At 44.7% G+C, this 21,459-nt stretch overlaps 2 protein-coding genes and 1 long non-coding RNA gene across 11 annotated transcripts in view; 1 reads left to right on the plus strand and 2 right to left on the minus strand.

Annotated features, from left to right (window-relative positions):
• NSUN2 (NOP2/Sun RNA methyltransferase 2) overlaps window positions 1–5,685 on the minus strand; it is a 34,594-nt gene extending 28,909 nt beyond the window's left edge. For all 5 annotated transcript variants that reach the window (XR_012413572.1, XR_006698634.3, XM_073993130.1 and 2 more), the window contains exons 1-3: window positions 5,505–5,685; window positions 5,221–5,378; window positions 4,500–4,604 (exon numbers count right to left, since the gene is read on the minus strand). Coding sequence is in view for 2 of the 5 variants with exons in the window: in XM_065546085.2 (XP_065402157.1) it covers window positions 4,500–4,604; window positions 5,221–5,378; window positions 5,505–5,600 (359 nt within the window). In the remaining 3 variants the exon portion in view is untranslated. The remainder of the gene's footprint in view (window positions 1–4,499; window positions 4,605–5,220; window positions 5,379–5,504) is intronic.
• Window positions 5,686–5,982: 297 nt separating this feature from the next.
• SRD5A1 (steroid 5 alpha-reductase 1) overlaps window positions 5,983–21,459 on the plus strand; it is a 37,261-nt gene continuing 21,784 nt past the window's right edge. For all 5 annotated transcript variants that reach the window (XR_012413574.1, XR_012413573.1, XM_045393527.2 and 2 more), the window contains exon 1: window positions 5,983–6,478. Coding sequence is in view for 3 of the 5 variants with exons in the window: in XM_045393527.2 (XP_045249462.2) it covers window positions 6,174–6,478 (305 nt within the window). In the remaining 2 variants the exon portion in view is untranslated. The remainder of the gene's footprint in view (window positions 6,479–21,459) is intronic.
• Window positions 8,296–21,459, minus strand: part of LOC123573918 (uncharacterized) — an 85,290-nt gene continuing 72,126 nt past the window's right edge. Inside the window, exon 4 of the long non-coding RNA XR_006698636.3 lies at window positions 8,296–12,330. This is a non-coding gene — a long non-coding RNA (uncharacterized lncRNA). The remainder of the gene's footprint in view (window positions 12,331–21,459) is intronic.

Genomic DNA, 21,459 nt, shown 5'->3' on the forward strand with positions numbered 1-21,459 from the left:
GGGTACAGAGAACAGCCTGGGCAACAAAGCGAGACACTGTTTCTACAAGAAATTTTTTTAAATTATGTTTCTTATATAGCTTGAGGAACAGCATCATCTTTTTATGAGCCAAAAAAATGTTTATCGAATCTTTGTATAGATTTTAACATCAAACAAAATGATCTTAAAGAGGTATATTTTTTAGTTACTTAATTCAAATTTAGTTCGTATCTTTTAAGAAAAAATCTTATTTGGGCCCCTTAAAGGATAAATTAAAAGGACCACTGTCATCTTTGCACGTCAACAATTCTCAAGTGGTAAGAACTCTGTAAATATATACACCACCTATGAAAACCATCCTCGGTTGGCCGGGCGCGGTGGCTCACGCCTGTAATCCCAGCACTTTGGAAGGCCGAGGCGGGCGGATCACAAGGTCAGGAGATCGAGACCATGGTGAAACCCCGTCTCTACTAAAAATAGAAAAAAATTAGCCGGGCGCAGTGGCGGGCGCCTGTAGTCCCAGCTACTCGGGAGGCTGAGGCCGGAGAATGGCGTGAACCCGGGAGGCGGAGCTTGCAGTGAGCCGAGATTGTGCCACTGCACTCCAGCCTGGGCGACAGAGCGAGACTCCGTCTCAAAAAAAAAAAAAAAAGAAAGAAAACCATCCTCAATCTAGACATTAAAAAGCACATAAATCTGCCAGGTGCAGTGGCTCATGCCTATAATACCAGCACTTTGGGAGACCAAGGTGGGTGGATCACTTGAGGTCAGGAGTTCAAGAGCAGCCTGTCCAACATAGCAAAACCCCATCTCTACAAAAAATATGAAAAACCAGCTGGGTGTGGTGACATGGGCCTGTAATCCCAGCTACTTGGGACGCTGAGGTGGGAGGATCACCTGGGCCCAGGAGGTGGAGGTTTGCAGTGAGCTGAGGTTATGCCACTGCACTCCAACCTGGGCGACAGAGACCTATCTCAAAAAAAAAATAAATACACAAACAGCACATAAATAGAATGACAATAAGATGCACTCTGAACAATTGGTTGTCAAAACAATGCTTTTTAAAGAATGCTTTAGGATAATTTCTCATTGTTCTGAGTCTACGAATATAAGAAAAAAAATGAAATTGGCCCAAGCTATGGTACTATACATAACTTTCCTTCTAGAAAATGTAGTTCCAAAAAACACTTTCCTAAATTATATTTCACTATGTACCAGAGGATTGGGAAGAATATTACATGATCTATTTCTGCATCTTGAGCAATACAGAAAACTACCAGAAGTCCTGAAAAGCTTCTGCTTTACTTACTTGCTGAGAGATTTAGTACCCTAAAACTGACAGGTGAATTTGAATAAATAATGTTCAGAGAATAAAGCTGCCAAGAAACTGGCACTGGCCAGGAATGGTGGCTCACATCTGTAATCCCAGCACTTTGGGAAACCAAGGCAGGAGGATCGCTTGAGCCCTGGAATTCAAGACCAGCCTGGGCGACATGGTGAAACTCCATCTCTACAAAAAATAAACAGATTAGCCAGGCATGGTGGCATGCACCTGTAGTCTGAGCTACTCGGGAGGCTGAGGTGGGAGGATCGCGTGAGCCTGGGAGGTCAAGGCTACATCACTGCACTCCAGCCTGGGTGACAGAGTGAGACCCTGTCTCAAAATAAAATACAGAAACCATCATTGATACATTATCATTGGAAATTTATTGATACATATATTAATACATACATTACTTGGAAAAAGCCAAGTATTAGAAACCCAAATCATACAATGTTTTGTTCATACCCTTCAGCTGTGTGTTCCGAAAACTAAAGCAAACAAAAACATAACTGGCTGTTGGCAGAAAGCGATTCACTTTCATTCTTCAACTACAGACAACCTGCAGATTCTAAGAGTTTGGTAATTACCTTGTCACATACCCAGACACGTTGTTCAACAAACAAGGTGGAAAAGCAGCTCTTAAATGTTAAAACGGCTGATCGAATCAAAGTTTAACTGTAGTTTGCAGAGAGTAATAAAAAACTAGCAAGGCTTATTAACATCGCATGGTTTCTCCTAGTTTGCTGGCGCCTGCAGAAGAAAATGCCCACATTGGCGTGCCTTGAGAGCACACCTCTTCCCTACAGACGCGTGCTGAAACCCTCCTCCTGGACAGGAGCTTCATCTGAAAAGCATTTCTTATCCCATCTCTGTGCTTCTATACACAAGGTTTTAGAAACAAACGTTTCCAGGTGATTGTGTGAAGCAGCACATACATCCACCACTGTTAAATATACAAACATGCCCAAGGAGAATCATAATCCTGTCTTCTTAAAATATTTTATATGGCTTGGCTCTGTGTTCCTACCCCAATTTCACCTTGAATTGTAATATTCCCCACGTGTCAAGAGCAAGACCAGGTGGAGATAATTAAATCACAGGGGCAGTTTCCCTCACGTTGTGAGGCTGCAGTGAACCGTCACTCTCACGACAGTGAGTCTATTTTCCGGGGGGGAGATCGGATGGTTTATAAAAGGCTTCTTCCTTTGCTCGGCACTCATTCTCTCTCCTGCCACTCTGTGAAGAGAGACCTTCTGCCAGGATTTTAAGGTTCCTGAGGAGTCCCCAGCCATGTGGAAATGCGAGTCAATTAAGCCTCTTTCTTTTGCATACACTTACTCAGGTATGTCCTTATAACAGCATGAAAACAGACTACTATAGTATCAGACCTCTACTTCAAGCAGAACATAATCAATGTCGTCAATGTAATCTTCAAACGACTTGAGAAAAGTCTACAACCTAGTAACTAGTTACTAGGAGGAAGAAAAGCTTGATCTCATGAAGGCTACCTCTTCTCAGCAATGCCATAACTAGAGGCTGAAAAATACCTACCTTTTCCACTGACCTCGCTACAGTGGACAATTAGTGACCACTAACAGCAACCTAGCACCTGAATCATTTTCCTACACTGTACCCTTCAAGCTTTTAAACATCTGAGATGTGGCATATCTATTATTTTTTTCTTTTTTGAGATGGGGTCTTGTTCTGTGGCCCAGGCTAGAGTGCAGTGGCATGATCTTGGCTCACTGCAACCTCCACCTCCTGGGTTCAATCGATTCTCATGCCTCAGCCTCCCTAGTGGCTGGGATTTTAGGTGTGTGCCACCATGACGGTCAAATTTTTGTATTTTTAGTAGAGATGGGGTTTCACGATGTTGGTCATATTTATTCCTATATCCCAGAAACACATTCCGTGATGGTGATATTTGGTCTTCATACTGGTTGAATATTGACTTAATGTTTGGCCAGTCAGCATTCATTGTGAATGTATAAGCTTATCTGTGATAGACAATGAAAATCCAAATAGCCAATGAAAGAAAAGCAAGCAAATCTGTACCCCATGATTAATGAAAATCTGACCTCGATTTGCGAACACTAGAGGTTATCTAGAAAGGAAAGATAACACTACATACTGGAAGAGTCAAAACCTCAAAAGTTGATGCAAAACACTTAATTCGGCAGGGCGCAGTGGCTCACGCCTGTAATCCCAGCACTTTGGGAGACCGAGGTGGGTGGGTCATGAGGTCAGGAGATCGAGACCATCCTGGCTAACATGGTGAAACCCCATCTCTACTAAAAATACAAAAAATTAGCCTGGTGTGGTGGCGGGCGCCTGTAGTCCCAGCTACTCAGGAGGCTGAGGCGGGAGAATGGCATGAACCCAGGAGGTGGAATTTGCAGTGAGCCAAGATCATGCCACTGTACTCCAACCTGGGTGACAAAACAAAGGCTTAATTCACCTTTTCACGCATTACTTTCTTTTCTGAGAACTCAATACCTCAAAGCTAATAATAACGGCTTTTCCACTTACAAGTTAACCGAAGGACTGGCGCCTCCGGAGTTCTCCAAGCATCTCTACAAGATGCTGTCAGCACAAGGGATCACCTTCACACAACTGAGACTAGAACTGAGCCATGAGGAATAGGTAACCCAGAGGGCACCTGCAGGACAAGTCAAGAAAGAGGTGGCTCCCGGAGTAGTAGTACGCATGGGTGCCAACACTCGGAAATGCTACACTGGCTGGTGCAGTCTGTACTGGGAAGTAGCAGGAGACAACCGGACAGCAGACAGTGGTAACCTGTCTGTAATGGAAAACACTAAGAGACCACCTACCAGGAGACTGTTGTCAAGCTAAGTCTGTCCTTTTTCTGAAGGCAAAGAAGCCACTCTGCAACAGTTTTGATGAGAAAACAAGGGCTGTAGCATGGAGCTGGCAGAAGTGGTGACATAAAGGAAGAGGTTGGATGTACTAGGAAGAGTTGGCTGAACTCAGTGACTCATAAAGCTGCAAATCGCCTGAAAACTTGGATACCAATGTAATGTTGATAGAAGCACCAGGTACTAAAACATTAGGATGTTTGCCAAGTATACCCAGGCTCTTTCATGTTAACAGCAAACGCAGTACCAAGAAATATAATTCAAGTGATAGAGATTAATATCCCAAGCAAATAATCGGCATGAAGCATTGTGGTACCTACCAACTCAGTGGCTGTGGAACTTCAACTTTCTGACCGTCCACCTCCAGGTCCTCCAATTCCTTAAAATATTTGTTCTTTAAGCAATGGAGAATCTCTTTTGCATGGCTATTGAAAAACAAGAAAGTTTCAAACTGATCTAGAAAGCTAAGTTAATACATTGTATCTTTTTAAATTTAAGACTACAAGTGTTTTAAAACTAAAACCAACTTTTGCATGCAAAGTAAACATTCTTCAGTCACTACTTTTACACTGTATCCCTTCAAAATTTAAGCAATCCACACTGTTCATCCCTAAGAGCAACACTGCATTCCTTCTCTCCTAAGTATACCTACAGTTTTAGTTTCACTTGCGACTCATTTAGAAAGATGTAACTACAAAGATGGGGGGTGGGACGGAGGGGGGAAGGACCAAGGAGTTTTATGCATTCTCTATATTCTCTTACGTTCCAAAAGGTAAGACCCTCAGCTTCCCTCCTGGAAGATTCCCCAGGAACCGAATCTTCCTCAGATCCCATTTTCATTTCCTCTTCTAACCCTGCACCTGCAATACCTCCGTGACCATTTCATTGGACCCTGTGCTCCCACCTCAATGCTTCCTGAATCCGAACCGCTGAAACGCCACGGTTCTCTGGCATCGTAACACTTGTCGGAGAAAACACCATCGCCCTTAACCGCCAGCATCCTGGCCCCAACTCCCAAAAAATCAGGCACTGCCCCCCTACCTTTTGTAACCAGTAATTCTTAAAGTGGCAGGGAGGGGCTCCCTGAGAGCGTCCATGAACTGGCCCCATTCGCCCTCGGGCACGATCTTGAGCTCCTGGTAGTAGTGCTCGAACAGCTTGTTCTCCTTGACGATCTCGGGGTAGCCTCCTTCCCAGCCCTGAGAAAGGAAAGCGACGTCTACCCCGAGGCCCGAGGAGCTGCCCCTCGCCGCCGCTTCGGAGGCCTCGGGGTCCGGGAGGCCCACGAGGAGCCCCTGGCCCGCCCGCCGGGTCCCGGCTCCTACCGCTTCGCCGCGCTTTCCACCGCCCTCGGCGCCATCCTCCGCATCCTCTGGCCGCTGCTGTTGCTGGAGCCGCCGGCCCCGCGACCGCCGCCCCATAGCCCACGCGGCCGCACACGCAGCACGCACAAACCGGCCGGCCACAGCCAGACCTTACAGCTCCCGGGACTTCCGACCGGAAACCAAGGCCCCACGTGTCCGGGCCTGGTCCTTTCGGGGACCTTTGGGGACCGTCCAAGAATAAGCCTAAAGCGCACAACCCGTCTTCCCTAAAAGCAGCGAGAGAGGGAAAACCGCGGACAGCTCTGAGGCGGAAAAAGCCTCCAGGAAGCAGCCATGAAGGCGTCTCCAAGCGAAGCGCCCGGGTTTCCCACGCGGTCTCAGGGACCTCCGCGGACAGCCTGAGGCCGCCCGTCCGCAGAGCGGCGCCGGGTTACGGCGGCCCGGCGTGGGCGGGGCGCTTGCAGGTCCCTCCCCGCGCAGGTGCTCGCCCCGCCCCCGGGGCCGCGCCCACAGCCCCGGCTGCCCTGGAGAAGCCTGGATTGAGAACCCTGTCTGCAGTGTCCCGGCAGTGCCGAACTCGGGTAGCCGCCCGTCCCGCCCCCGCGCTGCCGCCTTATATGTTGCCTGCCGCGGCCTCTGGGGCATGGAGCACGCTACCCAGCCCCGGCGATGGCGACGGCGGTGGCGGAGGAGCTCCTGCTGGCCGAGGAGCGCATGCTGGCCGCGCTCGCCTACCTGCAGTGCGCCGTGGGCTGCGCGGTCTTAGCGCGGAATCGTGAGACGAACTTGGCGTACGGCCGCCACGCGTCGCCCAGCTTTAGGGTCCGAGTGCCGGCGCGGGCCGCCTGGGTGGTGCAGGAGCTGCCCTCGCTGGCTCTGCCGCTCTACCAGTATGCCAGCGAGTCCGCCCGGCGCCTCCGCAGCGCGCCCAACTGCATCCTCCTGGCCATGTTCCTCGTCCACTACGGGCATCGGTAACGTCCCCGGCCCCCGACCCTCGGCCCGGCGTCCTCTCCGACCTTCCCCTCACTGCCCGGTGCCCTCTCCCCGAAGCCTCCCCCACCCAGATGCCCTCTCCCTGCCAAACCCCCGGGGCGTCCCCCATCTGCACGGGTCCCCTTCCCCTGCCGCCCCTGGGGTCCCCTCCCCGAGTCCCCCGGCCCCGGGAGTTTGGAAACCAGAAGGGATTCGTCTAGAAAGGGCGGGAAGCGAAGGACTAGAAGGGAGTGATGGAAAAAATCATGATGAAACTGATCTGGAAAGAGCCACTCGGTGGTCCTAGGTTTGGTTTCCTTAGCCGGGTGCGGTGGCGCCTGTCTGTAATCCCAGTTACTCGGGAGGCTGAGATGGGAGAAGAGCTTGAACCCCCGGGAGGCGGAGGTTACAGTGAGCCGAGATCTCGCCACTGCCCTCCAGCCTGAGTGACAGAGCAAGACTCTGTCTCAAAATTAAATAAATAAAAATAAAGAATTAAAAAGTAAAAATATAAAATTAAAATGAAGACTAGATTTTGTTCCCTTAGATCACGTCTGCGGGGGTGTGGGGGGGGGGGGTGACCTAGAGTCTAATGCTGATGGTCTTCAGTCTTGAGGGCTACTGGTTTCTACTCCTTTCTGCCGGTTCCCCCTTTGGTATCTTTGGTGATGGTGGAGCTGTTTTCTCTGAGCCAAGTGATCAGCTGCAACTGGAAACCTAGTATGCTAAAATTGCCTAGCAGTTTCTCTATATAGGCTTGATCACTTTCACACTTTCATCTCCACCTTATGCAAGGGACCCCAGGATTGTGGGGGGGCTTTCCAGGCAACAACCTTAAACCTTAAACAAATCAAGTCTTAAAGATGACTTCTAAATCTTTCAAGGTGTTTTTTTTTTTTTTTTTTTGAATATTTTAAAACTGGCTGTGTCTGAAATCTTCAAGTTTTCTAATAAGTTGGGGTTCTCTCCAGGTCTTATCTTTTGGCTTTTACACAGCTAAAGCAAACGGCAGGTCAAAAGTTCAAAATCAAATTTTAAATGTTTTCATTCAGGCTCTGGAGAGCTTCACCGTTGAAAAGGATGTCTCAGCACCCAAGGAAGTTGAACTCACTGGCTCTGTGACTGTGGGCCGTTTACCCAACCTTTCTGATTTGGGGTCCTACCTTAAAACACCCACTTCCCACCAAGACAGGAAGAACTCAGTGTGTCTTTATAAGCCTCTGTTCTTTTCCTGGTGTCATGCATTCCAGTGAAGAATTTTTTTTTGGAATAGGATCAACCATTGCGACACATGTGTGAATGCACATCCAGACATGTACTCTGTGTGTCATTCATGTACACTGCTGCCAGCCTCATGTGCCAGCAAAACTGTGGCATTGGAAATGAAGGGAGCACTTTACAAAGTTTTGCCTGACATCCCAAATGGAAGCTTTTTAACTTGAGATATCATGTTTAATTGTACCTACATTCACTCAAGCAAAAAAATGAATGCAACCTCCCAAAGGGCCAGGGTCACCTTGAATGATAGAACTTGAACAGCTCCTTCATACAGAGGAAAGCTTGGAGACACAGCATGCTGCTGTCTTCCCTGAGGCTGTTGGATGAGGAGCTGCTAGGACGAAAACGCACTTCCTATACTAATAGTTTAAAAGCTGCTCCAAGAGGATTGGCTGGGTCAGGTATAGTTTTTTTAAACTGCTAGGCTATTTTTTTTTGGGGGGGGAGGGGGCAGGGTTGTACATGTTATTGTGTACATAGCCGATGTGGTTTGGGGACATTACGCTTTCCAAATAGAAGAGATAAACATTTTCCATTCTACCCAAGCAACTAATTTATTAAACAGTCATTTGATCTAAGTCATGAGCACTTGGAAGAGAACCAGAGTGGAAACAGCATTTAGCACTGAGCACAAACCATCCCAGCAGCCCCTGGAAGCGTCCTGGAGCCCCTTACTTGCACAGGGCCCTGCAGAGAACACCAGACCCAGTGGGAGGAGGCTGTGGGTACAAGGATGACTCAGAGGCAGGAGAAAGGTGAGCCTGAGGAGGTGCTGGCCAGGCAGAGCCAGTGGCACCTTAAAAAACCTGACAGGTATGCACACAGGCCCCGTGCTGAGCTGTGAGATTTCGCAGGAATGAGGTTGGGCCCTGCCCTGGGGAGCTAGAGCCTCTTTTGGGAGTGGCGAGGACCAGAGCCCAGTCCAGGGACTTTCCACAGTCCATGAGGCCTGAAGGCAGGAGCAGAGCTACAGCTCTTGCCAGAGCAACTGACAGTTTCAGGAACAATGAGTACGGGACAGTCAGCTCAGGAGGGAGGAAAAGTGCAGGAAAGGATAGAGGGAATAGTGCACTTTCATGTATTTATTCAGCAAACACTGAGGACCTACGTGCCAGTGAGGATTTCTGGACCTGGTGGTATGCTGGGGATATAGTGACAAGACATTCCCTTGTCACTATAAAAGACAGGAGTAAAAGACAGGTTGTGGAGAATCTATGGGGTCTTTTGGACACAAACACCAGGGAAGGAAGGACAGGCTGCCTGGAAGGGGACAGGGCTGGTGTAGGGCGATAGCCATGACGCAGGACGATCTGTGGTCCTGACCAGTTCCCCCAGGAGGGCAAAGGACATTTTCAGGAACATCTTTAGGGCTTGCAGTGGCAACAACGATTGCCTGCATCCTATCTGTGCTGAGGCCTCCTCCTTCTGATCCCATGGCGCTTGGGTTCTTGGGGGCAGGGGCAGCAGCGTCTTACTGGGGCCTTAGTCATGCAGCGCATGGAGTGTCGTCTGGCACGGTGGCAGCCCCTGGAGGCAGGTGCCTTCCCCAGCCTCCTGGCAGGCCTCCCTAGGGTCTTCCGAAGCCTGTGTTTACTCCTGTCACCTTTACCCTCCGCTCCGTGGTTACGGTGACGCCCCACTGCATCTACCCTGTTCCCTAGCCCTCTATTTTGTTTCCCTGGGCTGGTGCTGTAACCCAGGTCCTCGTCGCCTGTGTAGGTTCTTGTTGGGCTTCTTCACTCTTCCCCACTGGTCTTTCTTTACCCTCGTTTGTGAATCCTGCTTTGCTAGACACAGCAAAAGTCTCCTGGAGTCAAGGGCATTAGCTCTGGACTGTGTTGGAGTTGCTGGGTGGCTTTGCAGACTGCTGCCTGACCTCAGGCTCTTTCTCTCCACCCAGGCAGGTTTGTTCAGTGTTCCCTGAACCCAGGCTGCTTTGCTCATGGATTTCCCTTCGCCACTATCAGCAGTGAGTTAGGGGATTGTCTCTTCATTGTATGTTCATTTAACAAATAACTCCGAGTAGCCTGAGCAGGAGGTGCTGCTTGCCACGGGAGCCCTCAGTGACTGCCTCTGTTAGGACTGGTGGCCAAGTGGTGCCCAGAGTGCAGACAGTCAGGTGCCCTGAGGTCTCCTCTTTCTGACACCTGCCCCAGGTCTGTACTCAGCCAGGTCCATGACCTTGTGGGACTTTGCTTCTGTCTTTATCTCTGACGATGGTGCCTCAAAAAATTGCACCTACTTTAATTCCTTGTTCCTCGCATGTAATTCTATTAATGGGCTCTTGTGGGGAGCCTAGCCCAGCTTCACTTTAAATGTGTTGTGGGTAATGTTAAAACACAGCAGGGAACTTTGAGGGTGAAGTATGTTAAAAGATAAACTCAGGTGCATTAAAATTGTAGTTTTTTAGGCTGGGCACACTGGCTCGTGCCTGTAATCCCAGCACTTTGGGAGGCCGAGGCAGGTGGATCACACGAGGTCAGGAGTTCGAGACCAGCCTAACCAACATGCCGAAACCCTGTCTCTACTAAAAATACAAAATTTAGCTGGGTGTCATGGCACATGCCTGTAATCCCAGCTACTTGGCAGGCTGAGGCAGGAGAAATACTTGAATCCGGAGGCGGAGGTGCAGTCCAGCCTGGGCAACAAGAGCGAAACTCATCTTAAAAAAAAAAAAAAAAAAAAGTTGTAGCATTTTTTTGGAGCAGACTAATTCATGAATCAGCACCAAACCACAAGCAGTGTAAGCTCCACCTAGAAGGCGTGTAGGAAAGCGATTTTGTAAGATGTGTTTGCACAGGCAAGACAAAGGAAGCATTTGATTGGTCAGAGTGGAAAGTCCCGGAGATTAGTGGGTGGTTTCTGATTGGCACAATCTCTCATTAGAAGTCACTTGGCAGTTTCTAATTGGTTTAAGTTTCCTTCCACTGTGAGGTTTCCATGTGCTTATGTAAGACACAAGACACCATCTCAGCCTAATGGCCTTCTAATTAATTTGTTTTAATAAGGGCATACTGAATCCTTGGCCCTTGTCTCATAGATTGGAATAATCTGAGAAAATAGAAACTTCTATTCGAAAGTGTAGAATGATGAAAAGTGAAATAATGATAGCCAAGTACTTATTTTAAGCATGCTTTGTTGGCAGCTGTGCAATTTGGCCATCATTTCAAAAGTCTTTTACAGAAGGAAAGGCTAGGCGAAAGGAACAGACCCAAATCTAAGAAGTGCTATAGATTTCAATGGTCTCAAGTTGTTCAGGGAAAAAAGCAATACAGTCAATTATTAAAATTAACCACTCTCAGTTTTAAACATTTAAAAATGATTAAGTCCACCATGGCCTAAATTACTCCCATATAACCAAATTCTCTATTTCATTGTTCCCAAACTTGGGGGTACAACATTATAGGTTGTCCTGAAAGATGACGTCCAGTTGCTCTGAGAGTCAAATCATTTGCTGAATAAATGCCTATCTGTTACAAGTCAACCAAGGGATTATTATTCCCAGTTTGTTGGGAAGATATTTCAAGACATACTTTTTTAGTTCACTGTGTGAATTAAATAGGCATAGAACTTGCTTCCAAGATGACAAAACCCAAGAATCTTACTTTAAACGTTTGAAAGAATAGTCATTCCAAGTTTGCATTTTCATCCCCGGAATGCATACTGTATCATATTTTGAGTCTTTCCCCTTTGGAGGAGATCACATCGAGCAGATGAGTATGAACAGTTATTTTACCAGTTACTTGGGTTTATACTGTATGGGTAATTCTGCTGGTTTGAATAACTGGAGAAATCACTCAAGTGCTGCTTAGGAGTAGACGTTTGAGAAGCTCGGAGTTCTCAGTGCCCCTTACGTGGGTGCCACCCCACAGTCCTCGCGGAGAGTAAGAATGGACAGGGAAGCAGCCCCAATGATTTTGTTCTTTTTGATAATCCATTTTTCTTCTTGGGTGCTTATAGGGTACTTTCTTTTTCCCTAGATGGATAATCTGTTTGCTTGTTTATTAATTTCGCCAGATTCTCTCTGAGCCTTTTTAGGAAATTGAATTTAGCCCAGGAAACTGAATTTCTCCATGTCTCTCATTCCATCTGTTCTGAATGCTAGGTGCCAGGACTTAAGACACTTGTCAATATTGTATGTGAACAAACTTACAGGTGAAATATATGCTTGTTGTAGAAAACTTAGAAAATAATTCAAGGAAAGAAATAAAAGGTGCCTATAATTTCATCTTAGAGATAAAGCTGACAATATTGTGGTATTATCTTTTTCCCGTATCTTTCATTGTTTTTAATAAGTTTTTTTCTAAGCAGTGGAAATGCACACATACAAACACATACAACATCTTGTAACCTACTTTTGGCAGTTGGTATTTCTTTTGACTTAATAGAAACACTTAGTGAAAATGACTGACAGTGACAATTTCATATGCTCGAACCAGACATTCCTACGTCTCAATGGGTCCTCATGGTGTGGTGGCTGGAGCACCTGGGAAGGGGACATTGCCAGCCAGCCCTGCCACTGTGATATTGTCCGGCCACGTCACCATATTCCTGCAAGCTTCCATATTCTGATCTGTAAAATAGGGATAATAGTCACAGGTTTGCAGTGTTAAAAAAAAAAAGGGCATTTAGTATAGGATTAGGAATTATTAGAAACACTTCTATAAGGAACTATAAGATGCACTTTTATATTATATCTAAGCTTGTAAACTCAACCAAAAGGCAACTGCAAATCATCCTGGCCATTGAAGCACCAAAGAAATTCTGGCTCATTAATGCTCTCAGTTCAGCTCCATCATCAAACATGTCTCCCTGGTGGCCTCACAGACACCAAGGTTTGCAGTTTCCATGGGTTATAAAAACAACTTGGATGAAAAGCAAGTCTCATTCTTTTTTTTTTTTAAATTGAGATGAGGTCTCCCAGTGTTGCCTGGGCCGGTCTCAAACTTCTGGGCTCAAACAATCCTGTTGCCTTGGCTTCTTAAAGTGGTGGCATTACCACTACACCAGGCCAAAGTCTTGTTCTTTACATGGAAAGAGATAAGATAAAATAGGAAAACTAACATGACGGAGAACGAAGTGTCAGATTTAATCTTACATTTACTGTGATGAATCGGCAAACAGAATCTCTGTGTAGCTTCCCAGACCTGACTGTTTTGTATTCATTAGCTTGTAATCAGAACAGAAAACAGATTTATAACCCATTACTTAACGTTCTTTTTAATCCAAGTGCTTCATAGTTTCTCTTTAATATGGTTTCCATCCTAAGGGATTGTCACCTTGTTCAATCCTTTATTTTCTCAAAGACAGAGGATAGTTGTTTCCCATTGTTCCTCTGTGGAATGGTGACTTTGTGTGCGAATGGGACGGTGTAGGAGAAAGGGCTGTGAGTGCCCACGCCTGTCCTAACTGGGGTAGTCTGGGCCGCACACTGATGTGCTGTGAGTTCCATGAGTAATTTATATCCAGGCAGGTGCGCCCACCTTCCTTGCTATCTGAAATTGGCCCCATGGCCCTAAGTAGGACCCTGTCATTTATGCTTGGAGTCCACTGCCCTCTCCGAAGTGCTGTTGTCCCTCTAGTGTCTAGACAAAGACTCGGGTGAAAGCCATGCCCAGACACCTTCTTCCCGACCCTACCCCATGCGAGTTCCAAATTGGCCACAGTCAAAGGAAAATCTTTGCCGACAACAATGGATTTCCAAGGAAGGAAACTGAGTAAAGCTAAAGAGAATGGCCCGAAACGAGAAAAGCCTTCCGGGAGGTGCTGAGAGGGGCAGAGTGCTTCCTCGGAGCGGAGTGCCTAGGTCCAAGTCAGCTCTCTAGAGAGAGGGAAGTGGGAGGAAGATCTCACCTTCTCCTAGCGGTTGGAGGAGGCAGCGTTCCCCTCCCCTCCCCTGTGCACCGCTTTGTTGACTTCAGCGGTTTTATGACAGGCCTATAGGCATCCCTGGGTTACTGGTGTCCCCTTCCAGGGCAGGAATCAGAGAACACCAGGAAAGACTGGTGTCGATCTTTGTAAGGCTTGGTTTCCAGTCCTTGCAGCTCTGAGACATTCACATGAGACAAAAAAGAGGGACAAATCTTATCCTGAGGTTCTTTGTGAATGTCTTATCCAGGGCATGTGCTGGAGCAGAAGTCATTCAAAAATGCAGATACACTTCCAGAGCACAGCCAAACCTAGACTGCAGCAGCTCCAGCCGTGTGGCACCAGTGCCCTGAGCAAGAGCACTTTCTAAGGAAGTCAAGTTGATGTCTCCAAAATATAACACGTGTGCTAATTCAGACTAATTGTCAGCAGGCTTTTCTGGAAAGAGCCAGGTAGTACATATCTTAAGCTTTGTGGGCCAAGATACTGGGTAGGTATTTATGATGAGAGAAAACAAATTTTCACAAAAAGTTTCAGTGGTAAATTCAAAATATATTATCTTAGTGCATTTTTTTTAATAATATATGTCTAATGAGAAGAATAGAATTCTTTTGGGTAGGGATAACATTTCAGTTACTAGGATTCAAAGTTAGTGTTTCCTATTATCAACATCTATTGTAAATGTTCCTCTCGTAGTGTTGATCTGTAATGAGACTGTGCGTATTTTATCTCTGTAAATGGAAGCATCAACATCAGTCCACATGTATATGATTTTCACTGAGCACGGTCATCTCTTGGATGGCACTCATGGAATCCCGTTAGATTCTTCTCTTGATCTTTGCCTTTCCTTATCGTATTACATTGCAGATTCATATCTTCCTGTGGAAGATTAGATGGCAACTCTTCCACTGCACAGCTGAATGGATTTTGAAATATGGAAATCCAGGTTCACAAACACACTGTATTTAAACTTAGAATTTATATTATCTGCAAATGTATGTGAGCATGGAGATCTCACTTCTTTTAATTTTAATAGCATGGAAAGTACAGAACGCAGTTTGATATGACTTGTGATTGGAACAATGTCAGTTGTCATCAAAATGACTTTAACACAGTATGAGTTTTGCACGAGTGCTGTTTTGCCTTGCAGCTTTAGGTTGAATTTATTATCAAGTCTTCAGTAAAAGCTACTTTCCAAAGCCCTTCAGAAGTCAATAATGGTGGTGAGGGCAGTTCTTGTTCAGAAAAGTTTCAGTCTCAGCTCTGAGTTCAAAATAATGCGGTAAAACTTTATTAAGCCATCAAACTTGTGTATTTACGTGGGACAAATCAGCATAGTCAGCTTATTTGTGACAAAAAGTTAAGAGAACGGATGATGGTTGAGTCCATGAGAGGGACTGTCATTCATTGTTGACACTATGGGCTCAATCACACACAATAGATTTTCTGCAAAAGACCTGCTGATACAAAGAATAGCATGAAACACCTTACATTTTTACAAGCTTTGTAAGTTTGTAATTTGTTTGTTTTTTTGTCCCATACATTTTTATCACCATCAATTGTAACGGCTTAGCAGATTCCACCTTGGATTCTACTGAATTTGTGTTTTCTCAACATCTTTGAAAATATTCTCACCAGTAGTTGTTCTACACAGACTATCTAAAGAGCTTAATCCTTCATTCACTTCAGCCTTGATGTGAACTCCTCAAATAAACAACTGAGCTGTGTCAGTAACATCCATAGACTCACCCAGAGCCAACAAAAATGCTCATCATCTGCCTTGCTTTTTTTTTTTTTATATAATTATTATTTTGAGACAGGATCTCACTCTGTCACCCAAGCTGGAGTGCGGTGGCATGATCCTCAGCTCACTGCAGCCTCCACCTCCCAGGCTCAGATGATCCTCCCACCTCAGCCTCCCAAGTAGCTGGGACTACAGGCATGTCCCACCACACGCAACTAATTTTCATATTTTTTGCAGAGAGGGGGTTTCGTCATGTTGCCCAGGCTAGTCACAAATTCCTGGACTCGAGCAATCTGCCTGCCTTGGCCTCCCAAAGGATTACAGGCATGAGCCACGGCACCGGGTCTTGCCTTGTTTAAATTGACTGTCAAGGTTGCTCCCAGTGTCCTTAACTCCTCTAGCAAGTGTTCTCCCCGAAAGGCTAATTGTGAGAAACAAGTGTGTATCTCTGGACACGCCTCTTTGGCTGCCGTGTTGATTAACTCACCATCGATGCGCAGCTTTCCTTCCTTCACTAACCCATGAACCGCCCAATAACCTACTTTGGTTGCAGCCTCCTTTTCCTTTGTTTTGTGAAGAAATTCTGCTGCCTCGACCTCCCTGTCTTAAATGTTCTAATTCCTCTAACCAGTGCTTTTCTGTGAGTTGGGAATAGGCTGGTGAGTGCAGAGTCTGGTAATATTATCCTCTATTATATTCTTTTGACACAGTTCTAGTGTCCTTGCCAGCTGACGTTTTTCAGGTCAGTATTCAACCCACGAGGTTCCCGGTGGGAACGTCCACCACATACGCAGAATGTTTCCTGGGCGTTGCTTCTCTCATGCATTTGTCCATTGTTTAAATGGGTGACATCCAATGCAGAAGTGTCTTAGACCATTTTCAATTCTGTGCATTTCAAGCTTGCTAATATTTTCTCTTCCTCTTTTTCACCTTGCCTTCCTGTTATCCATTATTGAATTTAGGATGGATTTTTTTCAGGTCCAGAGGCCCGACCTCTTATGAACTGAGTCCTGTCTATTTCAACAGACTTTTTTCTAAACCAAATCCAGGCCTTATATTCCCCACAAGTTTTATGTCTTGCTCTTTTTTTCTGTATTTCTTCAGACTTAGAATTCGAACACTTTCTCAGCTCTGTCCTGCAGTTTGCCTACGGGGTAATATCTTGAGGCCATAATTGTCAGGGAAGTTTTCTCTCAACTTTCTCATACCGGTGTCCTTTCTGCTCTATGCCACATTGAGAATCTCCTAAGCTGACTTCAGAAGTGGGCTGCCAGCTCTTGGTGCTTCTCAGCTTGGTACACTGAAGGGTACACTGAAGGGTAGAGTGAGTGCCACTCTGTCTTCTGCCATTAATTCTGTCCATCCGGGTCTAACACAAGGCCTCCTGTTCTGGTTGACAAATGGGCAGAGGCAAGAAGGATGTCTGATCACAAGTCAAGATTGCCTCCTATTTTTAAGGGAGCCTATGACAGTCCAAGAAGCACACACTTATCTCCATCAAAACCAAATTCTGCTTGTTCTACAGGAAATGTTGGTATGCAAGCACTTGCAGTGTGCCTGCATCCCAAATGCCAGCCCACGGTACCCATTGTCTGCCTGGATCTAAATCATGATTCCAAGACGCAGAGAGAAATTGCTGGGATTCCTTGTTCTTATTCGTTGCTTGGCTAAACACTACAGCTTCCAGAATACCTACCTCACTGACGACACAATGTCTGAATGCACACTTACTGGCCAACACGTACTTTGCTGTAAATCAGTATGAAGGGATCCTGGCCTGAATGAGATGAGAACCTTGGAGGCTGCTTTTGACTTATGTGAATGTCTTCCCCAGGAGTTGAGTAGGAGTGCTGGGGAGAGAGTGGCTTGAGGATGCACAGCCAGCATTACACTACTATTATCACGTGATTACTGTCGATGTTCATAACTGTAACTAATGACTAATTATGATTTTACCCTGGTGCAAATGGTCAGAATGGAAACAAATAACAAGCTTTAAACTTTTTCCTGCTCTATTAAGGTATAATTCACAAATAATAAAATTCACCGATTTTAAGTCTAATTTGAGCTGGGCACGGTGGCTCAGGCCTGTAATCCCAACATTTTGGGAGGTAGAGGCGGGTGGATCACCTGAGGTCGGGAGTTCGAGACCAGCCTGACCCACATGGAGAAACCCCGTCTCTACTAAAAATACAAAATTAGCCGGGTGTGGTAACGCATGCCTGTAATCCCAGCTACTCGGGAGGCTGAGGCAGGAGAATCGCTTCTACCCGGGAGGTGGAGGTTGCAGTGAGCCGAGATCACGCCACTGCACTCCAGCCTGGACGACAAGAGCGAAACTCCATCTCAAAAAAAAAAAAAAAGTCTGTAGTTTGATGAATTTTGGTGATGGCATATAGTTGTATAATCATCACTGCAAATCAAGAGATAGAACAGTTGTATTCCTCTAAAAAAACTCCCTTTGTGTCTTTGCAGCCAGTCTCCACCCTGACTCTATTTTCGCCTTGTCTGGATTTCATAAATCTAAATTCAGTTTCACAATCTATTTAAAAAAAATTTTTTTTATTATTATACTTTAAGTTCTAGGGTATATGTGCAGAACATGCAGGTTTGTTACATAGGTATACATGTGCCATGGTGGCTTGCTGCACCCATCAACCCATGGTCTACATTAGATATTTCTCCTAATGCTATCCCTCCCCCGACCCCTCACCTCCCGACAGGCCCTGGTGTGTGATGTTCCCCTCCCTGTGTCCATGTGTTCTCACTCTTCAGCTCCCACTTATGAGTGAGAACATGTGGTATTTGGTTTTCTGTTCCTGTGTTACTTTACTGAGAATGATGGTTTCCAGCGTCATCCATGTCCCTGCAAAGGACATGAACTCATCCTTTTTTATGGCTGCATAGTATTCCATGGTGTATATGTGCCACATTTTCTTTGTCCAGACTATCATTGATGGGTATTTGGGTTGGTTCCAAGTCTTTGCTACTGTGAACAGTGCTGCAATAAACATACATGTGCATGTGTCCTTATAGTAGAATGTTTGATAATCCTTTGGGTATATACCCAGTAATGGGATGGCTGGGGCAAATGGTATTTCTAGTTCTAGATCCTTGAGGAATTACCACACTGTCTTCCACAATGGTTGAACTAATTTACACTCCCACCAACAATGTAAAAGCATTCGTATTTCTCCACATCCTCTCCAGCATCTGTTGTATCCTGACTTTTTAATGATCACCATTCTAACTGGCATGAGATGGTATCTCATTGTGGTTTTGATTTGCATTTCTCTAATGACCAGTGATGATGAGCATATTTTCATATGTTTGTTGGCTGCATAAATGTCTTCTTTTGAGAAGTGTCTGTTCATATCCATTGCCCACTTTTTGATGGGCTTGTTTGTTTTTTTCTTATAAATTTGTTTAAGTTCTTCGTAGATTCTGGATATTAGCCCTTTGTCAGATGGATATATTGTAAAAATTTTCTCCCATTCTATCGGTTGCCTGTTCACTCTGATGATAGTTTCTTTTTCTGTGCAGAAGCTCTTTAGTTAATTAGAGCCCATTCGTCAATTTTGGCTTTTGTTGCCATTGGTTTTAGTGTTTTAGTCATGAAGTATTTGCCCATGCCTATGTCCTGAATGGTATTACCTATGTTTTTTTTCCAGGATTTTTATGGTTTTAGGTCTTACATTTAAGTCTTTAATCCATCTTGAGTTAATTTTTGTAGAAGGTGTAAGGAAGGGATCCAGTTTCAGCTTTCTACATATGGCTAGCCAATTTTCCCAACACCATTTATTAAATAGGGAATCCTTTCCCCATTGCTTGTTTTTGTCAGGTTTGTCAAAGATCAGATGGTTGTAGATGTGTGGTGTTATTTCTGAGGCCTCTGCTCTGTTCCATTGGTCTATATATCTGTTTTGGTACCAGTACCATGCTGTTTTGGTTTCTGTAGCCTTGTAGTATAGTTTAAAGTCAGGTAGCATGATGCCTCCAGGTTTGTTCCTTTTGCTTAGGATTGTCTTGTCTATGTGGGCTCTTTTTTGGTTCCATATGGAATTTAAAGTAGTTTTTTCTAATTCTGTGAAGAAAGTCAATGGTAGCTTGATGGGGATAGCATTGAATCTATAAATTACTTCAGGCGATATGGCCATTTTCACGATATTGATTCTTCCTGCTCATGAGCATGGAATGTTTATCCATTTGTTTGTGTCCTCTCTGATTTCCTTTAGCAGTGGTTTGTTGTTCTCCTTGAAGAGGTCTTTCACATCCCTTGTAAGTTGTATTCCTAAGTTTTTTATTCTCTTTGTAGCAATTGTGAATGGGAATTCACTCATGATTTGGCTATTTGTCTATTATTGGTGTATAGGAATGCTTGTGATTTTTGCACATTGATTTTGTATCCTGAGACTGCTGAATTTGCTTATCAGCTTAAGAATATTTTGGGCTGAGATGATGGGGTTTTCTAAATGTACTATCATGTCATCTGCAAACAGAGACAATTTGACTTCCTCTTTTCCTAATTCAGTGCCCTTTATTTCTTTCCCTTGCCTGATTGCCCTGGCCAGAACTTCCAATACTATGTTGAATAGGAGTGGTGAGAGAGGGCATCCTTGTCTTCTGCCAGTTTTCAAAGGGAATGCTTCCAGTTTTTGTTCATTCAGTATTATATTGGCTGTGGGTTTGTCATAAATAGGTGTTATTATTTTGAGATACGTTCCATCAATACCTAGTTTATTGAGAGTTTTTAGCATGAAGAGCTGTTGAATTTTGTCGAAGGCCTTTTCTGCATCTATTGTGATAATCATGTGGTTTTTGTCATTGGTTCTCTTCATGTGATGGATTATATTTATTGATTTGTGCATGTTGAACCAGACTTGCATCCCAGGGATGAAGCTGATTTTTTGTGGTGGATAAGCTTTTTGATGTGCTGCTGGATTCGGTTTGCCAGTATTTTGTTGAGGATTTTCCCGTCGATGTTCATCAGAGATATTGCCCTGAAATTTTCTTTGTGTGTTGTTTCTCTGCCAGGTTTTGCTATCAGAATGATGCTTGCCTCATAAAATGAGTTAGGGAGGATTCCCTCTTTTTCTATTGTTTGGAATAGTTTCAGAAGGAATGGTAACAGTTCCTCTTTGTACCTCTGGTAGAATTCAGCTGTGAATCCATCTGGTCCTGGACTTTTTTTTGGTTGGTAGGCTATTAATTATTGACTCAATTTCAGAATTTGTTATTGGTCTATTCAGGTATTTGACTTCTTTCTGGTTTAGTCTTAGGAGGGTGTATGTGTCCAGGAATTTATTTATTTCTTCTAGATTTTCTAGTTTATTTGCATAGAGGTGTTTATAGTATTCTCTGATGGTAGTTTGTATTTCTGTGGGACCAGTAGTGATATCCTCTTTATTGTTTTTTTATTGCATCTATTTGATTTTTCTCTCTTTTCTTCTTTATTAGTCTGGCTAGCAGTCTGTCTATTTTGTTGATCTTTTCAAAAAACCAGCTCCTGGACTCATTGATTTTTTTGAAGGGTTTTTTATGACTCTGTCTTCTTCAGTTCTGCTCTGATCTTAGTTATTTCTTGTCTTCTGCTAGCTTTTGAATTTGTTTGTTCTTGCTTCTCTAGTTCTTTTAATTGTGATGTTAGGGTGTCGATTTTAGATCTTTCCTCCTTTCTCTTGTGGGCATTTAGTGCTATAAATTTCCCTCTACACACTGCTTTAAATGTGTCCCAGAGATTCTGGTATGTTGTGTCTTTGTTCTCATTGGTTTTAAAGAACATCTTTATTTCTGCTTTCATTTTGTTATTTACCCAGTAGTCATTTAGGAGCAGATTGTTCAGTTTCCATGTAGTTGTGTGGTTTTGAGTGAGTTTCTTAATCTTGAGTTCTAATTTGATTGCGCTGTGATCTAAGAGATTGTTTGTTATGATTTCCGTTCTTTTGCATTTGCTGAGGAGTGTTTTACTTCCACCTATGTGGTCAATTTTAGAATAAGTGTGATGTGGTGCTGAGAAGAATGTATATTCTGTTGATTTGGGGTGGAGAGTTCTGTAGATGTCTACTAGGTCCACTTGATCCAAAGCTGAGT

This window comes from Macaca fascicularis, chromosome 6 (genome assembly GCF_037993035.2).
Source record: "Macaca fascicularis isolate 582-1 chromosome 6, T2T-MFA8v1.1".
Lineage (NCBI taxonomy): Eukaryota > Metazoa > Chordata > Mammalia > Primates > Cercopithecidae > Macaca > Macaca fascicularis.